Source organism: Rhipicephalus microplus, chromosome 8 (assembly GCF_043290135.1).
Source record: "Rhipicephalus microplus isolate Deutch F79 chromosome 8, USDA_Rmic, whole genome shotgun sequence".
In the NCBI taxonomy this organism is placed as follows: domain Eukaryota; kingdom Metazoa; phylum Arthropoda; class Arachnida; order Ixodida; family Ixodidae; genus Rhipicephalus; species Rhipicephalus microplus.
In genome coordinates, this window is record NC_134707.1 from 10,813,930 (window position 1) to 10,839,256 (window position 25,327).

The 25,327-nt window shown below is 43.9% G+C and overlaps 1 protein-coding gene across 1 annotated transcript in view; it reads left to right on the forward strand.

Moving 5' to 3' along the window:
- The first annotated feature begins 10,791 nt into the window (after positions 1–10,791).
- Positions 10,792–25,327, forward strand: part of Myo81F (unconventional myosin 81F) — a 131,969-nt gene continuing 117,433 nt past the window's right edge. The window contains exon 1 of the mRNA XM_075871023.1: positions 10,792–11,003. Coding sequence (XP_075727138.1) covers positions 10,979–11,003 — 25 coding nt within the window. The 5' untranslated portion in view covers positions 10,792–10,978. The remainder of the gene's footprint in view (positions 11,004–25,327) is intronic.

The following is a 25,327-nucleotide window of genomic DNA, read 5'->3' on the forward strand; positions in this document are numbered from 1 at the left end:
GTTCAATATTTGTACATCTTCTATGAAGCGGTTGATTATGGTGAAATTTTGCTACATCTATTTTGCAAGTGCGCAGATGTCCATATTTTTGTGATCTCTTGACGTGCTGATAAACATCACTCCGTCCTACACCGCGAGTGAAAACGGCTTTAACGATCTGCACGCTATCCAGCAAAAACTTTGGCATTCATTCTTGTGTTGTTTACTCTTTGGTCACACTGGCTTGTGCAAGTTCGTTTCCTCAAGGTTGGGCATCTGCATGTCATTGCTTTTAGCACCTGTAAGAGATTGCTAGGCGATTGTGCCGATTGTTGTGGCTAAATGTCGCTTTCTCAATTTCCACTCTTCACGCCACCTCATCAAGTTTGTATGGATTCTGTCAGAACTGAATTCACTTCCCCCAAGTATTGTGTTCACCCAATTCTTATATCTGCTGGACTTTACATCAGTGAAGAGAGCATGGACTTGACCATTGCATTTAGGAAACGCACATCGAAATTTATTACGTTTATTTTATGTACGTCAGTACTGATGCCATGAGGTCCACAACATTCCCTTGCTGGTGTGGTACTTTTTATTTGATATTACAGTTTTTCTGGCGAAATTAAGGATTCATTTTATGCGTACAAAAAAAAAGGCATATATTAGAATTGGGTAACACTGCACATGTAACGGGGGTAGCGAACGTATGTAGAAAGAATTGGTTTTGTTTTCGATGGCCCAGTGTTCTTTTTGAGAACTGCCATCTACAGTGTTGACATCTTGTCATCTATGAATGTTACGAGCTTCTCATTTCATCACTGCTCTCGTCGCCTACTTCCATCTGCTTGTTTGAATGTCTGTTAATGTCGTTGAAAATGTGCATTTTGTGTCGTTTTATCGGTGGAGATTGTTGAGGCAATATGAACTCGTTTTGGCCGGACGGGTAAATGGCGTTTCCAGATGTTGGGACGGTTTGTTGTTGAGGCTTCTAGGAACTGACGGATACTGTAGCTTTGTCTGTGACGTTGCGCCACATAGCTGGTCGCTTTGTCACGGTCGTCGATTTGAACCCGAGGAAAGGTTGGGTGGTGAATGCAATGCGTAAACAGCGAAGTGGCAGGTTTTTATTACTCTAAAACGCTTCGCTGGGCACTTCTCGTCGCGGGAGTGTGCTTACGTGTAAATATCGTCGGTGAACTCGTTCATTTTCCAGCTGTTGCTGAAAGTTCAGATCGAAGAATGGCACATGCAAGTTTTTGTGCTACCTGAATGCTGGGAAATGTTCCGGCATAAACAGGAATAGCTTGAGCAAACTGATAATTGTGATTATGACTGCAAAGTGGGAATTATTTTTGTGTGTACTACGTTTAAAAGTATTGTGCTTCTGGGCACTTCATTCGAGCAGAGCTAGTTTTGCAAGAAAACATTGGCATGCCCCCTTCCAGAAAAAAAGCACTTACTTTTAACTGATTCATAAATTCTGGAATTTGCTTGCAGAATGTCACGTGACGCGTTCCGATAGGAAGTTACCTGATGTTTAGACTCTTCCCGTAGAATGTGCTATGGCACAAATGTTGCTTGATCGTGATAGACAAGTGTTGAGCAGTGAATGAATCGTAACCACTCGGTAACGCTAGTTAACGTGGTCACACGCAATAGTACTGCTGCAGTGCTTAGACAGTGGTATGCCTTCACTTAAACTAACAGCACGAATTCTCACGCGGTACCCTCTTGAAATGCGTTGATCTGACATTAGTTAATCTCCGGCCGTCTTTCTGTGAATACAATGACGTAGGATCATTTCCAAGATGTTTTTGCCGGGATTCTGCACACTTCGGGAGTTTATCAATTTTTTTATGTTTTAACACCACTGAATTGTTTTAATAGCTGTGATATGCATGAAACATGGTTTTTCACAAGTCCTTCCTATTGAGGCGCATTTATTTGTTTCGGAGGCTTTTCGATGCTTGGTGGTGGCGGTGGTGCAATACATCCTTCATAATTCACACACTTCGAAAGATGCATGATGTTTCAACTGTTTGATATTGGCCAGTGACTTATCATCACTTTCAGCTTTCAACTCGAACACTCCTGTGCGATGTAGCACTTCATTGCACATTTACTTGGTATTCCTAATATCAGCGGCTCAGACTGAGGTCTTGCACACTTTCATGAGCAATATTCAAGCGCCTACGACACATTTTAGTTCCATGTAAATATCTGTGCACCAGCTTTTTTTTATCATTTCTTATTGTATTGTAGTTCCATTTGATAGACACCAAGGACGTGTCTTTACTATACCTTTGTGCCGAATATTTTTTTAAAAGGCCTCTTTGGCCTAGTGCTCATGCTGACATAATCATTATATGTTGTTTGCTCTCATAGATATTTGTGTTGGGACATTCCATATCTTTTATTATTTTTGCAGTTTTTAATTGCTCAAGAGATTTATGTTACACATTTTTTGTGAGGATGCATCGGTCTATATAATCGCTTCTGTGATTTTGTTGCACGTTATCTGTGCTTACAGTTTTGTATCTGACGAGACAACATGTATTCTGTCGAACTGTAACCAGCGAAAGAGTTGCGCATTGCTGGATGTTTCGCACCTGTTGCTGGCACTCTGTAGTTTGTGCTGTGGCTTAGAATGTAGTGTCCACCAATAGCTCATTTACCTCGATTACAATGAATTGTCACATGATGTCTGTACTGCAAACATTACAAGTGTGTGCTGTCGATAGGCAGTTGAAGTTGTATAGCAGTATTCACTGGGTAAGTGCTTCTAGTATGTGCAGCAACCTGGCATGCTTTCTGTGTAAGTTGGCACGTTTGTAAAATTACCATTGTCAAAGCTGTCAAGTCCCAAATCCCCGGCGTCATGCATGTAAAACGTTTTGACACAGCTTCGTGGTACTTCGGTGTGACTTAACGACACGTAAACCTCATTATAACAAACTTGCATATTACATGAAATTAACTTCGTTATATCCGAAAATTTGTTTTAAAGGTTTATTCTTAACACTAAATCTATTGCGAGACTATTTTTTATTTAATTTGTTATAATCGATATTTCGTTATATCAGCACTCATTATATCGGGGTTTGAGTGTATTACTGGAATATTCTTACTGCACGCCAGAGCATTTGTGCTTATCGGCAAACTAAATTATTTTGCAAGTTGGCTTGAGGTGCAACCTTATCTTCTGCCAGCCTTCCACAAATGATTCTTGAGATACACAAAATAGTGAGGGGAGTGCTTATTTTTGAATGAGCATAATAAATGAGCTACAGTCATGCGAGTTGGTTGTTGCCATGATTGCTAACATGTCATTTATATCGGTATCTCCAAAGCCATCCACTGTTGCTTCTCAGACATATTAAATTCGACATAACAGCCAGGGCATTTGGCTATGTCCATCTCACTTGCCATTCCAATGGTAAGCCTTGCGAATCTTCCTGCCTTGGGTACTTGCATCATTAAGTAAAATAGGTTAGGTAACTGGCCCAGCTGGCAAAAGGCTGAGTGTTTTCTGTCTGGAAGATTTATGCATGCAATGGCAAAGCTTAAACATAGGTTGCATTTGACAATTGTGAATGTCTAAAAAACTTTAGTCCTATGATGCTTTACGGTTCCAAGTTAAAATACGGCCTTGGCTGTCTGTCCCATGGTCATCACTTTTGAATGAGCATTTCAGTTATGGAAAATGAAGCATGTTCAAGCTTGCATTTCTGTTCTGTTGTTGTTTGTGTATCTGTTCTGTACATTTGGATGCTTTTGAGCATGCTTGGCCTGTAAAAGGAACGCTATACCTTGTTCGTGCAAAAAAACAAAAGGCCACCATGAAAGAGGATCTTGCAACACTCTTGGGACCATTTGACAAGCCCTTCTTCAGAGGTATTGCGCTGTACCCATTTAAAGAAATGCTATTGACTAGCATTGCTAAATCTTACTCTGATTTCCTTATGTGCCCCGCTCCCATTTTCCCCCCTCCCCAAGTTTCTAGGATCTGTAAGTGAATGTGTACTTCGACGTGTTTACTCGCTGAACAACTCTTGCCGGAAGTTGGTGTGCACGCATTTTTTTGAGTCGTGTGTGCTGACTGTAGATACTGACACAGAAGGCAAATTGGCAAGTTTTTAGGCTATATTTGTTGTCTTGTCACTTAGCGATCAGATATGATGTTACAGGCCAACCGCCACACTATATTGCTTTGGCTCAATGAGTTATAAATGAGAACCAATTCACTATTTGATTGCATGCAGTAGTTTTGGCAAAGTTGCAGGTCTTTAATTGTGAAATTTTCCTGTGACTGGTTTTAAAAAGCACCCAAGCGCAGGGTGCATGCACATTCTCAGTGACATTCCCTGTGTTAATTCTGTGCCATGGCCTTCGAGATCTGTTGTGCGTCGTCGCGGTTGCTGCCAGATCTCGGAGCTCATGCTTAGGGAGTTATGGTTATTCATTCTTTTGAGTTCTGCATCATTTTCAGCTAGCTATAAATATAAAGGCTGTTCTCTCTTTTCTTTTTGAATATACAAGTATTTTTGCATCAAATATGCCATCTCTGTGAATGCTTCATAAAGCGTGCACATTTCAAGTGTAATACTCTCATGCAGCCCATAACCATGCTTTTGATGCAATGCAAAACAATGTTGTCAGAGTTAGCTTTCAACGCAGCTGTAGATAACTGAATAGTACCATTGCAAATTTGAATACGTCTACTGCGCAATACAGCAAGGCATTTGTAATTCTGGTTCCAGTGCAGATTGAAGGCACATCAGACATTGGAGTGTTCACCACATTTTTAGTAGTTGCGGGGTGTCTCCATTTCTTGTTGATGCACACAGAGATGCACATCAGAAGAAACTGCATGGCATCGAGCAGCTGCGAAAACGTGCTTCGAAAAAATGCATTCGTTTGCTGAATCTTTAGACCAAGTTTAGATATTGCTACAGCACTTGGGCGTTGGAGTACAAATGAGAAGGGACAATGTATTGTGGCTTCAAAAACTATTGAAAATGTTTGTTACTTGGTGCAGTAAACAACAGAAGTGTACAAAGGTTACTGAAAAAGAAAAGAGTTTTAAGAGTTGTTCAAAAAAAAAAGTGCAGAAAAAATTGTGTTTATGCTTTTTTCTTCATCAGAGCATAATGTACTGTGATTGCCATGCGAGTCAACAGCCTTTCTATTTTGTGAATGTGTGTGTGTGTGTCAAAATGTGAGTACCTTTTCCTGTATGTTTTCTTTTTTGTTACTGTGGCTTCCTTTGTCATATAAATACATAGGGTTTACACTGTTACATTGCCCAATAAGGTATACTAAGATGTACATAGTCTGTGCTTAATAAAAAGGCCACATTACTTGGTGCTTTTGAAAGCTTACTACAGTATTTGTTCATCCTCAGGATTCTTTTTTAAGCTTTACATTTGAAAGTTACCATCGGAAGATAACATGAGCTAGTTCTTCTCATATGCAGAAAGATATTGTCCGACGACTTCGTCCAGAATATACTGCTATTGCTTTGTTCTGGACTTGTAATTCGCATGTGTTTTAAATATGTGATCTGATGTGTGGGGTTTAACGTCCCAAAACCACCATATGATTATGAGAGATGCCGTAGTGGAGGGCTCCGGAAATTTCGACCACCTGGGGTTCTTTAACGTGCACCCAAATCTGAGTACACGGGCCTACAACATTTCCGCCTCCATCGGAAATGCAGCCACCACAGCCAGGATTCGAACCCGTGACCTGCGGGTCAGCAGCCGAGTACCTTAGCCACTAGACCACCGTGGCGGGGCATGTGTTTAGATGTATGTTCTGGCTGCACAGGAAATGGCTTTTCCTTCTTTATGGCTTAACATTTAATGCTTTTTGTACATTGCCACATGGGCAAATTAAATGGCATTTGTCCGAATTTCATTTGCGACTTAATGCCTTAGCCAGAACTCGTGAAACTGGGAAATGTGTACTCTCTATGTCAAAGCTTGTTCATTGCAGTGTGCACAAAACTTGTGAAATGTCTATCTCATAAACAGTGCTTTATACATGACATTTAACAAATCTCATGCTAGTATGTGGCCTTGCTACAGTGAAATTTAACTCGAAATTGCAATGACTTTGTCATGGACAAATCCCACGTTGCGTCTGGGCTTCGCGATTCATTATGCAATAGCTGAAGTTCCAATGGTCAGGTGCAATATTGTAAATAGTAGCGACAAGCTCAAGCTAATGGTAGTATTGTGTGCTTATTTCTACATTTCACCAGCCTTGAATGCAGATTAGACTTGTTGAGAATAATGTTATTTTATCCTTATGCTAGACTGCTCTCTTTCAGAAGTAACTGCCATCAACATTGTCAAGTAATATGCCATTAGGTTTAGGCATGTAGAAACATGTCATTCAGGTAGTTGAGGGGTTCACAACCGAATGTTCTTGTGCTCATGTGCCATTGTTGGCGTTCTGGCTTGCATCGTCAACACAGCTTCGAATGGTGGGATGGCAATCCAGCATTGCAATGAACCACCGAGTGCTGCTGCAGGTACAGTGGGGATGGAAAGAAACGTGATCATGCGGCATTTACGTTATGCTGATTTGCATTTACTTTCAAGCAGTTTAATTTAGATGGCAATAAGTAGCCACTTGAGTCATCCATGAAATCTAGCTTCTCATATCAAGAAAAAAGGAGCTGCGTTAGTGACACGTCCATCTGCCTGTGCAAGAGCGAGATTAGGCTTTTAAATGTCGCATGTCCTTAGCCTGATAAGTGGTGTCGCCTTGATAGGCACACCACTTTGCACACCACTATGCTATATATTTCATTGCAATCTCTGCAACAAAACAGTTGCTTGTAGCGTCAAACTTGTCTTCTACATGTGTTCGCTTTTTTCTTTTTAGCGCATAACTCACGATGTCATCTAGCATGTTTTTGTTTTGCCACCGTGACGGAGTGTGATGAAAACAGTGTGCCTGGCTGTTTGCATTTTTTTTCCCGGTGCCCCCTGTACATAGAGACAGTACCAGAGGACCCGTTTCACATGAGGGGCCCTGCAAGGATTGTTGAACGTTATCAGAGAACAATGCTGGCTGACAATCGAGGCTTTGCGGCAACTGCATTTCCGACGGAGGCGGAAACGTTGTAGGCCGATGTGCTCAGATTTGGGTGCACGTTAAACAACCCCAGGTGGTCGAAATTTACGGAGCCCTCCACTACAGCGTCTCTCATAATCATATGGTGGTTTTGGGATGTTAAACCTCACATATCAATCAAACAATCGAGGCTCTTGAGAACATGTGAGCCGAACATTGTAGCACTGCATGTGGCAGGGAACTTAACTTTTGGAGAAATTTAAAAATCGCTCTCATCTTGGCAAAGATTGCCACTGGAGCGACTATAACCGTTGACCGGTTTAAGCGTTGTGTTCCATACTTGCGGCGGCCGCCGCGTTCCTGCGGCACTAACGCACTCATGAACTCAAAGTCTGACCACGCGCACGGCGTGTGGGATGTACCGCTCTCTTCATAGGAAGAGGATGTGGCGCTGCGTCAACGCGCTGCAACGGGTACATGTGGTCGGGCCTTCAGTAACAGTGAGCTGAAGCGTTCGAAGAAAAACAAAAGTGGGCAGATTCCACGTACCGTGGGTATCGACGTCATGCGAAGCACGCAGTGTTCGAAAGGAGACTGTGGCGCAATTATTTTGTTTAGTGAAATGTTATGAAATGACTGCAAACATACATACAAATGCCATACAAACAGACGTATATCTTGAACAGTCGCATATGTGAACAACCTGTTGTCCACAGTTGGGTAACTGCCATACCAACACCAGAAGCGGTAATTTGAAATGCAGCGCTACTGCTTGCGAAGATGGTAGCCCTGAATAGTACGTGCTAGGTAGATCAACTTCAGTGGATTGCGCTTAAGTACCATTGACGCTAACCCGAAGCGACGACTATATCGTTGGAGTACATATGTAGTGTTTATAAAAGATGGGCGGCAGTTCTGCTACTGACGTGTCGCCAACATACCTGGTGTGGCCCTGTAGTAAGAATGTTATATCTAATTGCTACGCGATTCCTGCTGGGACTAGTTCATATATTTGCATTAATCGGGTCTATGCTGCCGATCGGTCGTTCTTAACGTTCTCGTATTTAATTTCTCGGTCAAAGTCTTCTTGCAGTTCCTCGGTAGATATAAACTGCCCCACAATGCATACCCGCATGCCGAGGCCCGTGGTGTACTGGTAAGTTCCACACGTGTCTGGAGAAAAGCGTCTGGCGACGTACGTGACGGGTGACGGGATTTTATCGCTATTCATGGCATGATTAGCCAGACACTCGTCAAACCCATTTGCCCTCCCATAAAAAATCTTGTTGGTCAACTCTAGATTAAGGAGGGGATCACGAGATCATCCAGAATTGGGCGGCTAGATAAGACAGATACGTAGATAGGAACGCTCAAAGTGTCTGCAGTACGCAAAGCAATGATTCGCATTAAAAGAGAGAGAGGGAATGTGCGCCAGGTCATAACGCGCTGACTTGACTTTTTTGCCCCCCCCCCCCCCGTTCCCGACGTATCGATCGTCCAGAAACGTGATTTGCGAATTTTCTAGCGGAGTGCTGACACTAGCGCTTCCAGCGTGACGGGCTGTCGTTTTCGATCGCAATATCAGATCATACGGGTCAGTGCCGCCTTTCTTTCACCTAGGCGCGGTCAAGTCGACCAATGAGCTGCTCGATGTAAATGCTCATTCAAGAACGATGTTCACTGACTTCGCGGCATTCGACGCCAAAGGCTGCGAAGATCTCGCCACACCGTCACTGCTATCGATTTTGGTTGATCAACGTGGCACAGACGGTGTTCTGTGGGCCCCATTCTGACAGGCGGCACGCAGCGGGTGCCGTTCGTGCGGCGACGTCGTACTCCAAGATGATGACTCGATCCTTGGCGGGCTGATTGACTCGTTCAACAAGGGAAAACATGTGGTATGTGGTCGCTTCACTTTAATCACTTGACGATTTGCATGACCAATCTTGAGGCGTGCTCTCGCTGCTTGCCTCCTGATCTGTCGTGAAGCGGCATATCTCGCGTGTTCAAACGGTTTAAATGATCTCGCTTCTCTCAAACCATATAATCTGCGCGTCCTGAATGCGATAACTCTTATCACAGAACACCTACCAGTTTTATAGGTCACCAAATGTGCTCGGAGCACTCTCGGGGTACGGCATCGGCACTCGAACGAAACAGCTAATGCGATGTCGCATTCATTCTCCGTGATGCAGGAGAAAAAAGACACCAGGCTGAGGTACGGAAGTACGAAGGCTGACGTGATTACCTCTACGCTTATTTAGCACAGTCCACAGGTTATTGCGGCGACACCATTGGCACTTGAATTGGCACTGATTGCATTGGCACTGATTTGAATCCGGCGCGCGAGCTGTTACTACAAATCCGTTCGATTCGCCGGCACCACATGGACTGTTCACGAGGTGCTGCACCATGTCATTCGTTTCAGTGGTGCGGCCCTGACAACCTCTGAACCTTGTCATTCGTTTCGAAAGGTGCAGAAGAGGTGCAGCGCTGGTTTTTCTGCACCACGGCCAGGCTATACTGCACCTGGAAAAAAGCCCGCGCAGGTGCAGTCTAGACCGGCCGTGCCTGCACATCCTATGCTGACAATCAGGTCCGTTTGATTCGCCTGCACCACATAAACAATTTCACGAGATGCTGCACTTTGCCATTCATTTCAGCGGTTGACATTGACAACCTTTGAACCCTGCCATTTGTATCAAGAGGTGCAGCGCTGGTTCACGAATTTTCTGCACCTCCTACGCGTGCGCAGCTGGGCAGACGACGCAGCACTTTGGTGTAGGCGCCGCACCTGCATCCACTAACGCGGTGTGTTTTGCCAAAATGTTTGCGCCTCAAAAACTGTACGCATGTGCGATTTGTCGTCGGTCAGTGTTAGATGAACGGTACTAAGCGAACAGAAATAAGGCCTGCACTTTGTCGGCACATCGCCATTCGTTTCGGCTGTCGCACTGCGCCTGCACCACTGAACTCGCATTGCACAATTTTCAAACTTTTGCGTACACAGCCGTGAACCGGTTCTGATTGGTGTAAGGTCCGTTCGATTCACCTGCTCCGGTCGGAACCGGTTCATGGCTTTGCACGCGAAGTTCAGAAATTGTGCAGCGGGAGTTTCGGGTGCAGGCACAGCACGACACCCGAAACAAATGACGATGTGCCGACAAGGTGTTGGCCTTATTTCTTTTCGGTTAATTTACACCATTCAGCAAACACCGAGCTATGGCGAAACGCACATGCGGACAGTTTATGAGGCGCAAACATCTTGGCAAAACACACTGCATTTGTAGAGGCGGGTACGGCGCCTAAGCCACCTACGTCTAAGTGCTGCGTCGTCTGCTCAGCTGCACGTGCGCCTGCACCAAGCCGGCACCGTCAGCGAAGAAGGTGCAGGAAAATTGTGAACCGGTGCTGCACCGCTGGAACGAATGGTAAGGTGCAGCACCTCGTGAACTGGTTCACGTGGTGCAGGCGAATCGAACGGACCGATTGGCACAGTGTACTCTAGTGCAGATGAATCAAACAAACCGGTTTTGAACGCTGCTTTTGTTACGTAATTTCCGTCTTTGGCATGACGTAAGCGAGCAACAAAATGTTTTTTCTCCTGGATACCAGATGGCGACACACTACAGCCGCGAAACAAGCTGGCGGGCTTGGCGTTTCCGACTTGGTTGGTGGTCTCTCTCTTCCCCCTCCCCGCGCCCCTTTGATATCCGGCAGCTCCTCCCCGCCGTAACACATCGGTTCGCGCAGGGCTCGCCGCCGATATGATCGTAGCAACGGCACCGCGTCGGCGAAGACCGGCCTAACGCTACAGCCAGGATGGTGGTGTCCAGTGGATAAAACGCGCGCGCTCTCCCGGGTGTTGCGGATTACATCGTTTTTTCCGAAAGGCCGGATTATCCAAACTATGGACGAAGACGTGGACCAATGCGGTACGTACGGTTCCGTAAAGATGGATCATTTTTTTTTTTCTACAGGGAGCTTCTCCTCTCCGCGCGCTTGCCCGCCGCCCGGCCATACTCTTTCGTTCGCTCATTCCATCTCCGGGAAAGCCGCTTCTTTCGTCTTTCCCCTGTGCGCTACACGGGTGGTGCTGGAGAAACCTGGGCGTTGCACTATGGACCGAAGAACAGAGTCACATAAAAGAAAGAGGGTGAGAGATAGAATAAAAAAAAACGGTCCCTGAATGGAGCTGGGCTCTTTAAATCGAGGCGTGGCCCGGCTAACTCGCGATCCGTGGTTTCTTTTTGCCCGGAATCGGAAGAGAAAACCACCAAACCGATCTGTTTTTTTCTTCACTGCACCGGTGTTAGGCTGCCGTGAGCATATCACCTCTGGGCTTTCCTGAGGACGCGCGCTTGCAATATACCGGTGCGGCCAGAGTGTCTCGGCGCACGTTCTGAATCATGCCCCAGTTTTTTGCGTGAATCGCGCGCAATGCCCGCGGATGAATGGAACTGAATGCGGGCGAGCGGCTCTCCTCGGGTGGTGCTTTGCGGCGAAGTACCATTACTGCCTGTTCTGAGAGCGCGCATCGCAGGTTTTCGGCTTCGCGAAACAAGGAGACGGTACTGTGCGGTGAAGCGTCTTATTATCATTTTTTAGACTAGTGCACATACAGGGATGGCTATGGACCCTTGGGAGCAGCCGAACACTACTCGTTTAAGCGCACGCCTTAAATTGGCTGCTTTTCTTGTTCGTTTTTTATTTTGTCACGATGTTTTGTAGGCGCGAAGGATACACGTTCCCAAACGCGATGCAGCGAGATTAAGGCTTTTTGAGTGGAAATTGAAATTATTGCCTTGCCGAGCGGTTTTGTCTACAACCATAGGTCCGGCTTTTCTGCAAGTAACCCGCTGGTCGTAGTCCGCCGGCAGGTGCAATTGGTTGATTGAAATTAGCATAGCTATTTGTTCAGCTTACATGTGAGACAGCGCAGAGTTGATAGCAGCACGCTAGCTGCAATTAAAAAACTTGCTGCAATTAAAAAAAAAAACCCTGTACTGATAAACATACAAAAGAAATCTCTGACACAAGTACCTTCACCATGGGAACGTTGGTTGTCTACGCGTTTTACACGTGAGCAATGATATGGTACACATCAGCAAAATGTGACATCTTGCCGCATTTTTGGGGACCCGGGTTTTTGTAAAGGAAAAAAAAATACGCGCGTAAGGACGAAAAATGAACACAAAGCGAAGCGCTTTAATTGTCAAATGGTCTACGCGCGCGGCCTCATGTACTGAATCACTGATTCGCACATCCTACGGACCCAGCCAGCTATGCAGGATGTTTCAGCTGACTTGCGCCTGATATTAAACTTAAACACACTCACACGCATCCACTACGCGTGCTTAAGAGTTCCACTAATATTCTGAGTCATGTGCAGCGCGTCAGGATGTATTTTTTTTTCAATCCGCCAAGCTCGATAATTAACAAGTACAAGTTTCTTGATTCACTTCTAAATTAGTCACTCCGGCGAACAATTTTTCGTACAATAGATGTAGCACGTGTGCGGAAGCTTCGGTATATAGCATCCATGCTAAAATAACTGCCAATCCGCCAAGTTGGGTAATTAACGACGACTCGTTTCTTAATTCACTTTTAAATTAGTCACTCTACCGAACACATTTTTCATACAAAAGCTGTAGCACACGTACGGAAGCTTCGGAACATATCACTCATGATAATATAACTGCCAATCCGATAAGCTCGCTAATTAACAAAAACTACTTAATTAACACTCAGTCTCTGCAGTATAGGGACGCAAAATATTCAATGAAAAGGTTGTAACGTTTCTTCAACAACGTCGGAATAGTTAATCTATGCTAAAACATAACTGCCCTGTTTACGTTTTTTCCCATTTTTTTTCCTTTTAAAGTGCGTGAACTTATAATATAAGAATATGTATATAACTTGACGCAAGTTAATTATCTGTAAAAAAAAACCCGCATAATTAGCATGCAGGGTGACGCGCAATCAACCGTAGCCTTGGCGATGTCGTGTGCACCGACAGACTTGAAGCTTGCGTGTGATCTCTTGACGTGTCTGTGTGCGTGTGTGCTTTTTTTTATGTCACTCTGGGTCTTGGCGCTGCGTCGCGTCCGGAGTGCCTATTTTAGGGCGTTCCCGCATCTTGTAGGCCGCCCCCCCAGTTTCCGGCGATGATCGTTCCTCCTGGAGCTTCTTGCGCGCCTCGAGAGCAGGACGCGTTCATTTTTTTTTTTTTGACGTTCTACTTTTTTTTTCTCGTTTTGTCACGGTGAGCTACAGGTCACGTAGGGTCCTGGGCTTGTCAACCTTGGTAACGATCCCCCGAGAGGGTCCCGCTTGCCGTAGGCATGTGCAGCGAGAAAAAAAAAATTGGAACTGAATTCAGGTTACTATAATTTCGCTATGCGCGATGTTTGTTTCCGTAATATATTCCACTCACTGTTTGCTTAGTTTTCATAGATGAGGGACTGTTTTTTGCTATAGATGAACAATGAGAATGTATGTCGAAGTACAACAATGTACTATAAACGGGCGCAGCTTCCTTTATCTTGAAATTAACTGATGTCACTTTGCCTTAACTGGGGTGTAGTACGTACATTCGTATACATACATACATACATACATACATACATACATACATGCATACATACATGCATACATGCATACATACATGCATACATGCATGCATACATGCATACATACATGCATACATACATGCATACATACATGCATACATGCATACATACATACATGCATACATACATACATACATACATGCATACATACATACATACATACATACATACATACATACATACAAAGTACTCGAATAAATTCGAGTGGGTTCGGTAGGATGGTCCAAAAAAGCACGATTGACATCGTATTCTTGGTCTCGTCAGTATATGTTTTGAGAAGTTGAACCTGTTAATTGATTTGGGCCGAATCACGCATACGGACTATTTCATACGTAACGCTCGTGCAGAGGTGGCGTAAATGAATCATAAATATAATGTAGGCGGTGATTCTCGTGACCGCCTCTTCAACCTTTCAGACTATGGCAAGAAAATGACGACCAGTAAACTTTACCACAGGCAAAAACCCTCTGCAGTATTTGCGGCGCTTGATTGCAGTTTCCGGATTTGTAGAGTTAATTTGTAAAGTCGACGTTCTGAATTTTGCTCATGCGTATTACTATATTAAGACATGTAGCTTGGCTTACATATACTGTTTTCAGCAGAAGTATTTGCAATTTGGAAATTACACGTAAGTAGTAAACCTCGCCTAATCTCATAAAGAGGCGTTCCTGTACTTATGAATATGCTCATATCTATACACAACACGAATACACAGATTGCAGTGTGCAACCTACTGGAATGATCTAATAATTTTGTAACGCTGGGCTTTGTTATGAGATTATCTGTGTATATCTCGTCCATAAAAAATATATGTTCAAGGAATATACTCTAAAAGTAATTACTGCTCTATCAATAAATTAAAACTTAAATTGAAAAGTGGCTGAACCTGGGTTTTTCTAACTTCCCGGTGAATCGTTTCTAGAATCGAATATTCGTCTGTACTATGAACTGCATTACGAAAGTATTTTACTTTCAAACTCTTGTTTTTACAATATTGCTTTAAGTATTCTGTTGATTTTGAAAGGCGTACTGAGCAACCGAAATTTGGCTTGTTTGTGTATTATTATTATTATTATTATTATTATTATTATTGCGAACTTGCCACCCAGATCTTTATTCTAAATAGAGTCGATTCCTTTCATTTCTATGGTTACCGTACATTCATGCTGGCGTTTCAAAACCGCCTTTGGTTAGAGCTACAACGATCGTAATCTTGTGTTAAGACTAACGCGGCACGCAGGCGAGATCGACTAACGCAGAACGTGCATCTTAAATCCCGTAATGTCGCGACGGTCCTGTGCTGCATCTCACAACGCCGTAACCCCAACATGAACGCTCGGAGAAGGGAGTGTTTCGAGCAGACGATTTATAGCAGACGACGGCGATGACGTCATTGCCAGGCGAACGCATGACCCTTGACGTCACAAGAGCGAGTTATCTCTCTTGGAGGCAACAGAGGGGTGGGGATCGGGAAAGAGTTTCACTTCTTTTTTTTGTGTGGAATGATCGAGTAAAACGCGCTCACGGTTCACAAATGAAAAAAGTTGGCTGGTCGCGATGCACTTTCTGTCGTTAGGAGGAAATAGAAAGTCGGCTGAAAACCCTGGGAAAAAGAACTACGTGAGATCAAAGACCAAACTGAGAAAATGTTAAAATCTGTTTCAAGAAGACATTGCGATAGAGCTTTCAATGGAAAGTTCGAAACGCTAACGACAAGCGACAGTCCTTAAACATGCCCAAGAACACAAAGAAGACAATTACGGCGTGAAAACTTGAAGAAGACACGACCGAAAGACGAATACCGATTTTGGGACACGTTGTTTTATTATTTTTAATTAAACTCAGCCACACAACGACAGGAAAAACGAAGTCTTTATTAGTTGATTTTTATTTGAAGGAAAAAGTTTGAAAAAGTTGAAAGTGCGGAAACGAAAATAGACAAAGAAAACAACGTGACCCCACAACCATTTTATTACGCGGAACTGCATATGTACAACGTGTGGTCCGCTTACTTGTTCAAGCTTGAGTGTAGCAATGGCTCTTTCTTACTTCGCCGTGCAATTGTCACTGACGAATTACAAGCTTTTCCGAATGATAAAACTGTCCTTTGACACCGATCTATCGACGTGCTCAATAGCTTATACCAATACCCCTGCGAGTCCGTAATGAAGGCACTTTCCTGAAATAGTCGTGTTCCTCAAAAGGGCGATAACCATATAATGGCTCTGTCCTTCAGGAGTTCGTATTCTGATGCGATCCCTTACGGCGATATTGTCGCTTTTGCATGACATATAATCTTGCTTGTCCAATCACGGAAGCTGCTACTTGCTCTACCCTTCCTCAAGCGACCAATAAGCGCTCACTTGAAGAGCGAGACGATAGTTATAGCGCGAGAACAAAACGACGACACAGAGACAAGAAGGACAAGAAGGTTCTCGCGCTATAACTATCGTCATGCCATACCAACTAGCCCAAGCTGCCACACTTGAAGAGCGAGACTTCAACGATGCCATCTCCAAAACGTGATCGTCCCGGAATACAAGAGCCCATGTTCCCGCTCGTACGAGTGTGCACAGTGCTTAGGAGAAACTGCGCGGTCTCGTAATCGACGAATTATAAGCATTTTCCGTGCGCCGCGCAAAGATCCTGCATGTATCAGCAGCACGCGCGGATCGGTAACCGCAGTTGCGTATTCCGGTCGTCGACGCTGCATCGATTTCTTTTTCCTCCTTTTTATTGGCCGAATGAACGACCGGATGGGCGCGCGCTGTGCTTCCCGAAATTGCCCGGCCGCCGCCGAGGACGACCGAAACCTCACCGCCCAACTCGATAACAGGCATGCAACGCTGGATCACGTGACGCCTGGGTCATCCCTAGCTGCTCCTTGATTAAAAAAAGGGGCACCCGCGCGCGCAGCATACATTTGGGCCCTGCTTGCTGATTCGGCACGGACGCCGTTACCGCCGCAGCTGTCGACCGGCTGCGGCTATTTGTGGTCGCTGAGGCTACTTATCGACGCGTGTTCGGCAAGTATCCTGGTGGGTTCGACCGAAAAATGTTCGGTTTAACTCGCACGAAGTTTCATTCAAGCGAGTGGGCGAGTCAGTCAGTATACGCGGGCTAAATACCAGTTGCTTCCAATTCAACTGGTCATGGTTCCAGCTGGTGCCCAGTTGGGCTGTAACTAAAACCAGCTGCTTCGCAGTTGGTTTTCACCTTGGTCCAATCGACCTGTAACTAAAACTGGTCTTTATTTATTTATTTATTTATTTATTTATTTATTTATTTATTTATTTATTTTACTCTCAGGTTGAAAAGTACACGTCAGTGAAAAAGAGTGATTCTCAACAACAACAACAAAAAACAAGAACACAAAGCTCATTTCGCGAAAATATTTAAAGTAACAGAAGCACAAAGACTAAAAATGCAAACAGTTTACAATAACGTAATGAAAGAAATGGCGAACAATAACGTTATTAGGAGTTCTGCAAGGTTGGTTTGCAAGTGAAACCATTTGGTCTTACTTGGACCAGGTGATCCTAGATAATGCCAGGTAAAAAGGGCAATTCAACCGGACATAGAGGGCAATGGGGAACTCGAACGAGGAGAGAGAGAGAAAGGTTGGTAATGAGAGAAAAGCTGAAAGGTAGGCCTGAAGCAATTTTCTGACCTACTATGCTGAGCGTTAGGTAAAGGAAGTGGGCGATGAAGAAAGTAGAAAGATGGTGTTGGTGATGATGAGGAAGGGGGGTGGTTATCTATGAGGAACTTCAAACTTTTTCTTGCCTAAAACAAGCATTTTAAATATAAAAGCTGCCACACAAAGCTATTTGTTTACTTTTGATTGAAATGTAAAGCCGATTTTTCAATTGGAGCACCAAATGGTGTAAACTGTATCTCGGTGCGGACCAAAATGATGATTTTCTTTAATTTGGGGCTTTTTTTCTTGTAATATTAGAAACATCGGTGGCCTGAAAATATTTTTATAACAGAATATACCTTTTGCAGATTAAGTATTCATTACTAAATATACAAACAGCGCAACCTAAAAGTAGTTTCAGCGTAACTAGGGAAGCAAAAAACAGACACAAAAAAGTGCTGTTCCACGCTTCATAAGTATTCGTTACTCAAATATTCATACATAATACAATGTTATAAAGGGAAAAATGCAAACACTGCACATTTTGACGAAATTTCTGGTGCCTTATATAGCGAGAAAATTGCATTAATATTATTGAGCTTCCAACACTTTGAACAAGACCATTTGGTCTAAATTAAAATTGGTACTCGCGCGAGAAACGATACTCTCAGCATAATTCTTCTGACAGACAACACTCAGACGACACTCTGCAAAATTCCGAAGGCTTTCACTTGAACTTAACATTCTTTTTCTCCAAAATATTCTAGCGATTTTACTGTTACCAATGTAATAAATCAGCTCTTTTTTTTTCAGATGCATTTGAGATGGTCGTCACAATGAGTGGACGTTTGGCGTTGAATGACTCCATTTTAGCGTAATGGAGAGTTCAATCTATAGCAAGTTCTGATAAACTTCCTTGTAAGTCTTGCCTGAACATGTCATGAATATTTTACGCCAAACTAAAAGCACGGGCATGTTGGCACTACTATTGGAGCATTGAAGTCAGTGAAAGGAAACATTGGTCTTTCTTTGTTTCTTTCTTTTCTTCTTTTTTCTTTTTCTTTTTTTTCTTTCTTTCTTAATTCTAGACACGTAGATATGTTACAGTGCGTGAATCACTCGGATATCTTGTGCCTGATAAGATAACACAACGTAATGGAAAACAACAACAAATAATGTCCCCCGTGCTTTTGCTTGGCTTAATTCTCTATTGTTTTCATTAGTTGCGTTCAACAAAGAAACGAGCCCTTTGAACAATTACCCTTCGTGTGTACAGACAGCGGTACACAAAGGTTTGTTGTTTCACGGTCCGCACTTATTGGAATGAACACGTAAGTCTACTAATTAAGACAACAAAACACGGTATCTCGTACGCGCGGAATATAAACTTAATAGCTCACTCGATGACCGTGAACAAACTTTACAAAAAAAAAAAAACACGTCACACTTCACTGCGTGTCGGCGCATCTGAGTGGAATGAAGCGGTACGCAAAGTTCTGTCGTTTCGCCGTCCGTATTTGTTGGAATGAGCGCATAGTTTTATTAATTAGGCTAACAAAACGCGTTATTTCGTACCCCTAGGTAAACACGATAGCTCACCTGAGTACCGTAAAGAACATCTACAAAAACAATACGTGTCACTCAATTGCAACACATGGAGGCCTATCAATGGAATGTTTAAAGAAGAAAGGAAAAAAGAACCGAAACAGAGTAAAATGTTCGTGAAAGTTCTCGTAATGTAATTAACACCTGGCGTCACGGGTGGCAGGGACATGTCGAATAGCAGATCGGAACTGTTGATTCAGGCTGGCTTGTCGGCTTTTCCTACCGCAGTAAATATATATGTGCATTTATAAGTATTGGCCTATGTTGATCCAGAATCAACATCTGCTCATTTCATGTTGTACACACACACGCAGTCACACACGCGATAGTTGATAATTGATGCGTCGTTCGCTCACTTCCACCTGGCTTCGTAATGGATTGGCAGCTGTAAACGGTGGCGCCTGCAGCTGCGGGCATTGCGAGCGCGTGTCCAGCATATCAAGGACCAGCTTGCCGCGGCCACCTGCAGTCCCACCTTGTTCGTGTGTATACGAAGACCTGTATATTGGTGCGATATGAACTGATCGTATCATTTCCTTCACTGCGAGGACCAGTGGCCACCTGGCCTTTCCAGTTCAGGCGACTTTAACGCTATCACGCTGTCGTAGTTTCCCATTTTCTTCGAGGGTGTCTGATAGGGGTGGATGTTAGAAGCCGCAGTTAGCGTACAATCAAAAATCCTTGAACAGGAGGAGGTGCTTGAGCCAACGTTGGGACAAGTGGCCCAGTCTCCATGCAAGAGACAACATGGGCACACATTCTCTCTCTCGATCACAAAGGTGAAGGAGGAGAGTTATGTGTGCCTAGAAAGGGTTGTGACACTCAGTCGGGAATTCGTGCCTTTTTGTCACCCTCCTAGACAGGACATATGCACATATTATTGTTTGTCATTGTCTGATATGAATACGAATTGTACCGTTATTACTCTGACCAAGGGCTAATTCATGCAGCCTACATCATTAGGTGTCCATTCACTTTGACGCCACTTAGTGTGCAGCCGGCTCGGGAAGTTCGTGGGACGCGAAATATGAAAAAAAAAAGGAGGAGAATTGTTGATTTTCCGCGACGCAGACTACAATTCTTCATTATGTCACATCGCGTCACTCCGTTCCCTCAAACACATCCTTATCAGTGTATTACGTGAGGAGCTCAATGGCGACCTACTGTGACCAATCAGAAGCTAATCAGAAGTTCAGGGGAAGTGCAGCTTTGAAGTCGCGAGAATTCTTCGAACAAGGAATTTAGCTATAGCCAAGCTAGGGGACTTGCCTTGGCGACGACCTGGGGCGTAGACAAAGGCACGTTGAAGGGCTTCAACGACGCCCCCCCCCCCACCCTTAATTTTTTTTAAATTTTGATTTGATATATTTCGTATATATACACGCGCGCATACAAACGCATGCATTAACATACATAAAGTTTGGGTGAATCCCCCCCCCCCCCCCCCCCATGTGTAGGATTTCAGGCTACGCATATCCATGGACACGGCAACTACGTTCCTTTGTCCGACGAGTTTTTGTCACCTCATGTTAGTTGTCCGAAAAAGCTATCGTTTTCTCTGAATTATTTTTTCGGCTTAATACAACTAAAGATATTACAATATTGCATAGACGCTTTGTTACACAGGTGGCGAAACGTCTATGTAATTTTGTTTATATACTTTTAAAAGTTATGTTAAGTCGGACTAATTACTTACAATCATGAACTCATCGGTCTTTTGGAACATTTTTGCAAGTTGTCCTTTCTAAGTCACGTTCTTTATGAAGATGTCATTTAGGCCATTTGATAGGAACCGAGATTCCTTATTTGTAAACTGTTAAGCTGTTAACATAGTGGTGTACTGATCCCTCACTGGCTGCTAGCTAAAACAGCGCTGAATTTTCAGTTATTCCCACTGTAGCAGCATTCTGCAGCTGATCGACATTGCTCCCCATCTGTCCCGTTCTACAGCTGTTTTTTTCGTTCATGTGACATGCTCCAACTGAGCCTTCAAGATACTCTTCTAAATTCATTCCGGAACGTTTTAAATGACAGCTATCGAACGTCGCGACAATGTCTTGTAGGCATGCGTTTTGTCCTCTGTCCTGAATTGCACCGCCGTAGATTGCACCGCCGTTGTATTGCAGAGTTTGGTTCGAGCGCTACGTTTACAAAAACCGACCACGAAAATAGCCGTCATTGCTCCACGTACGTGAAAGTCATGGCAAGTTCTCGCGAAATCGATGAGTGTTCGCACTATCCCCCCCACCCCCGGCCCCACACACACAAAAAGAAAAAACTGACTTCTCAGGTCAAATCGAGGAAGGTTACGCATCCGCTGGTCTAACTCCGTAACTCGTTTGCACGCATCTCTTTTTTTCTATGACTAGGCACTTGTTCAGCTCGTCGAACAGCATCTGTCAAGGGTTCACGTGCTTACGTCGTGCATCGCGTACTGTATGGATATTATCTTCGAGGGGGGGGGGGGGGGTCACGGAAAAGCGCTAAAAAAGTTAAGGGACTGCCTTATCAACCGTGCATGTAGTATTTGCTTTTCGTTTTTCTTTCTTCGCCACCTGCAGAACTCCTCGACGCAACCTTGTAAGAAAACATTCGTGTAGCTGGCAACATTAGCAATGTCTGCGGTTCTGTCCAAAGGCCGCACCTTTTTATTTTTGTCATTTTCACCAGACGGCGCGCACACATTTTAGCAGACGACGCGCGATTTTTTTTTTTTCCGCTGGCGTCACGTGCTTCGGCAGCCGAAAAAAAAATGTTCCGACTACCGCCGCGACGCGGCGCTACATGCCGTGCAACTCAAAACCCCACGTGATTCGAATGCAAGTACCCCGGGCTCACGACCTTTATTACCTGTTCCGCGTTGCTCGCTTCTTTCTGTTCTTTTTTCTTTCATCCTTTATCTCTCGCTCTGAGCGCTCTGGCGACCGCGCTGTCTCTTGCTTCGTGTTCTTTTTCGCTTTCTTCACAATGAGAGAGTCGCCGACAAAAGGGGCGACATCGTTTGCCTGGTGGGGCCACTTGAAATTCCATCTGCCATGCGATAAAGACTGGCCTAGCCGCTGTCTTTCGAGGGGCTTTCTTTTCTTCTTGCGTCTTCGGCGCACCGGTCGGATCGCTTCACAGTTCGCCGGTCACGGATAATGGATTCCCTCGACGAGCCCAACGTTACACAGCGACTGTCTTTGGGGACACTAATGGTTTTGACGATGCCTCGAAGCGGACGCGGTACACAAAGCGCTCTTGGGTTTGCCTGTCATGCCTGTTCACTAATTCAGCCTATCCGTTACAACGACGCAATGTTCGGTTGCGTGTCGCTTTCACTTTGTTCCTTAATTACTTTTGTTTGCTTTTGTTAAATGAGCGAGAGCAGACTTTGGGAACGCATGGTGTATTTTGTAGAGACGAGAAGGCGCATTCACGTATGATCGATAATGTGAGGACATGATCTGTCCACACTCACTCACTCACTCACTCACACACACTCACACACACTCACACACACACACACACACACACACACACACACACACACACACACACACACACACACACGTGTACGCGCGTCTTCGATTAGTCATGTAACATGTGCCTTTTGCCGTGCTGTAGAAACAATTGAACACCTAATTCTTGCTGGACTAACAACGGATTTCGTGGTCAAAACAAGAATCGTTGAATTTGTGATGCGACAACATCATGGTCTGCCAGCGACTTCGATTGCAGAGCTGTAATTTCGAACTTCTAAGCTGGAACATTGGTAGAGCAATATAGAAGGTGCTGAGGAGATGTCCATAAGTGAGTCAAATCCATTTAATAGCTACATGAAACGCCAATAACTTTTAGCTTATGGGTTTTTGTCATAATGATTTTCTCGCTTGCTTATTTGTTTCAAAACGTACGCAGAACAATCATTTTAGCAGTCTCTAATTATGTTTATTGAAGAATAACTTCTTTCTAATTGACGTCTCAACATGTATCGGAATCCGTAAAAGCGAAGATCACATTCGCCAGACTATTAGCCAACACTCCCCGAGTGGGCTGCTTGCACGCCTATCATCCCAGGAGCATTATCAACATCCAGTACGGGCGGTTTCCTAAAAGTAGAACACAAAGCCAATGGCTTGATTTCCGGATACTGTGGTGTAGCCACGATGAGATTTCGGCCAGAACTTCAAAGAAATTGAAATATGCCCCTCATTTTAAGGCGATGCAGTTTTCGTGTTCACCTGTAAAAATACATTTTTGGGGGGGCTGAAATTAGGAAAGAGGAACTACTGAAACAAAGAAAGCCACGGATATCATCGTGTAAAATGTAAACTGTTTAAAATGTTACTAAGACAATGTGCAAACTAGTGTTTTAATTATTTTTAAACAATGATGAGTGATTGATATGTGGGGTTTAACGTCCCAAAACACCATATGATTATGAGAAACACTGTAGCGGAGGGCTCCGGAAATTTCGACCAGCTGGGGTTCTTTAGTGTGCACCCAAATCTGAGCACACGGGCCCACAGCACTTTAGCCTCCATCGAAAATACAGCCACCACAGCCGGGATTCGATCCCGCGACCTGCGGGTCAGCAGCCGAGTACCTTAGCCACAACCACGGTGGCGGGGCAATGATTTTGAAAACAAAGAATCATTACTAATCCGTGACGGGCTTCTTTAATTTCCCGTGAAAACATCTAAAAACTTATTACCAGTAAAATGAAGACACACACTGATGTTTTATGCTGTTTTTATGTGAAGTATGGCGTACAAACCTGCCCAAGCAACCACATTAGGGACATCTTCGAATGAGGATCCAATCGATCACTTATTGATGGATTGCCGGTGATTTTTCTTCCTCGGAGAAATAATCATCTGTCGACTATTCGGGGTGCCATTTTTTTGGTACTAATTCTGTCATTTGGATCTTCTGTGCTGGGGCAGTTGTCGGACAGAAATACGTTCATCGCTGCGGAAAAAAAATTGATTGTGAATCACATCAATTTAACTGCTCCATCAGTCGCTTATAATTTTTAGTTCATGGTCTTGTCTCATAATTACCTTTTTCTTTTCCTTTCTGCTCTTTCGTTTTTTAGAACATTCTGTGTTAAATGTTTTATAATGCAGGTGTATTTAGAATTCTAGTGAATATATCAATTAACAATAACTGTTAATGATAATTGATGTCATAATTTGTAGAACGGATGCACGTTAAAGAACCCCAGGTGGTCGAAATTTCCGGAGCCCTCCACTACGGCGTCTCTCATAATCATATGGTGGTTTTGGGACGTTAAACCCCACAAATCTAATCTAATCTAATTTGTAGAACGAATTCAGATGAAAAAAAAAGAACATATTTTATCCATCTGACTCTTAGCCAATCCCCCTAAGTGGGTAAGCGTAACTAAAGCCCCTCCATCTGGTTTCCACACGATGGAGAGGCACTAGGCCTAACCACCGGAGCCAATATTATTTGGGGAATTATAATCTGTAGTAATAAACAAAAAGTCCTGGACTCATGGTGGCAACTATGGTGAACTAGTTCTAGTTCATTATAGTAGCAACCATGCCTTTGTTGGCTAGTACTTCATAGTTAATGTTGGCCGAGTGCTATAAATTTACGCTCCTGCAGCGACGCAATGAAATAATGCTTCTGTACTACAGTGCCCATCTCTCACCCTGGTGAGTGCTCCGCACACCATGGCAGCTTGTCTAAGGGCAGTTCGCTGTGAAGTAATTTGAAAGCACTACTATACAATGTATTACTATTATCTTGATTAGACAGATCAAACGACAGTTAAGACAAAATTAAGACAGATAAAAGTATAGCTAAACCGAGTTAGCGTCTGTATTTAGTCTACTATCTTCCTTATGTACTCACCGCACAAGGAAGCCCGCAGAACTGATCCGAAAACGGACACTTCTTTCTCGTATAAAGGCGAGTGAGAGACCCTGCACACCTGAAAAGAAAAAATGAAAAACCTGGAATGCGGAGAATCATTTGCATACCACTCACCGTGGGCGATCGTGTAAACGTTTCCCGTGCCATTTAGATCGATGTTCCTTCAAGCTCACAACCGTTCGCATGCTGACGCTGTGTTTAAGTAGAGGAACAAGAAGGAGTAAGCGACACACAGTAGTCCACTTAACCGTCTGGCCACGAGCGTAAAAGAATTCCGCGGATTTATATTTGCATCCGACCAACCAACCGTCTCGTGGAAGTGGTCGTCGTTTCTAATAGGCTTATTTCTGGCACCGAAGTATGTGTAATCCCGATGGTTCGTTTACTTTTTACGTTGTTCTTCCGTATTCAAGAATTAGTTATTCCGTAAAAGTATGTGCTGCAATTGTAGACACTCCGTATTCCGTAAAATTACGTACTAAAGAGCAGGCATTCC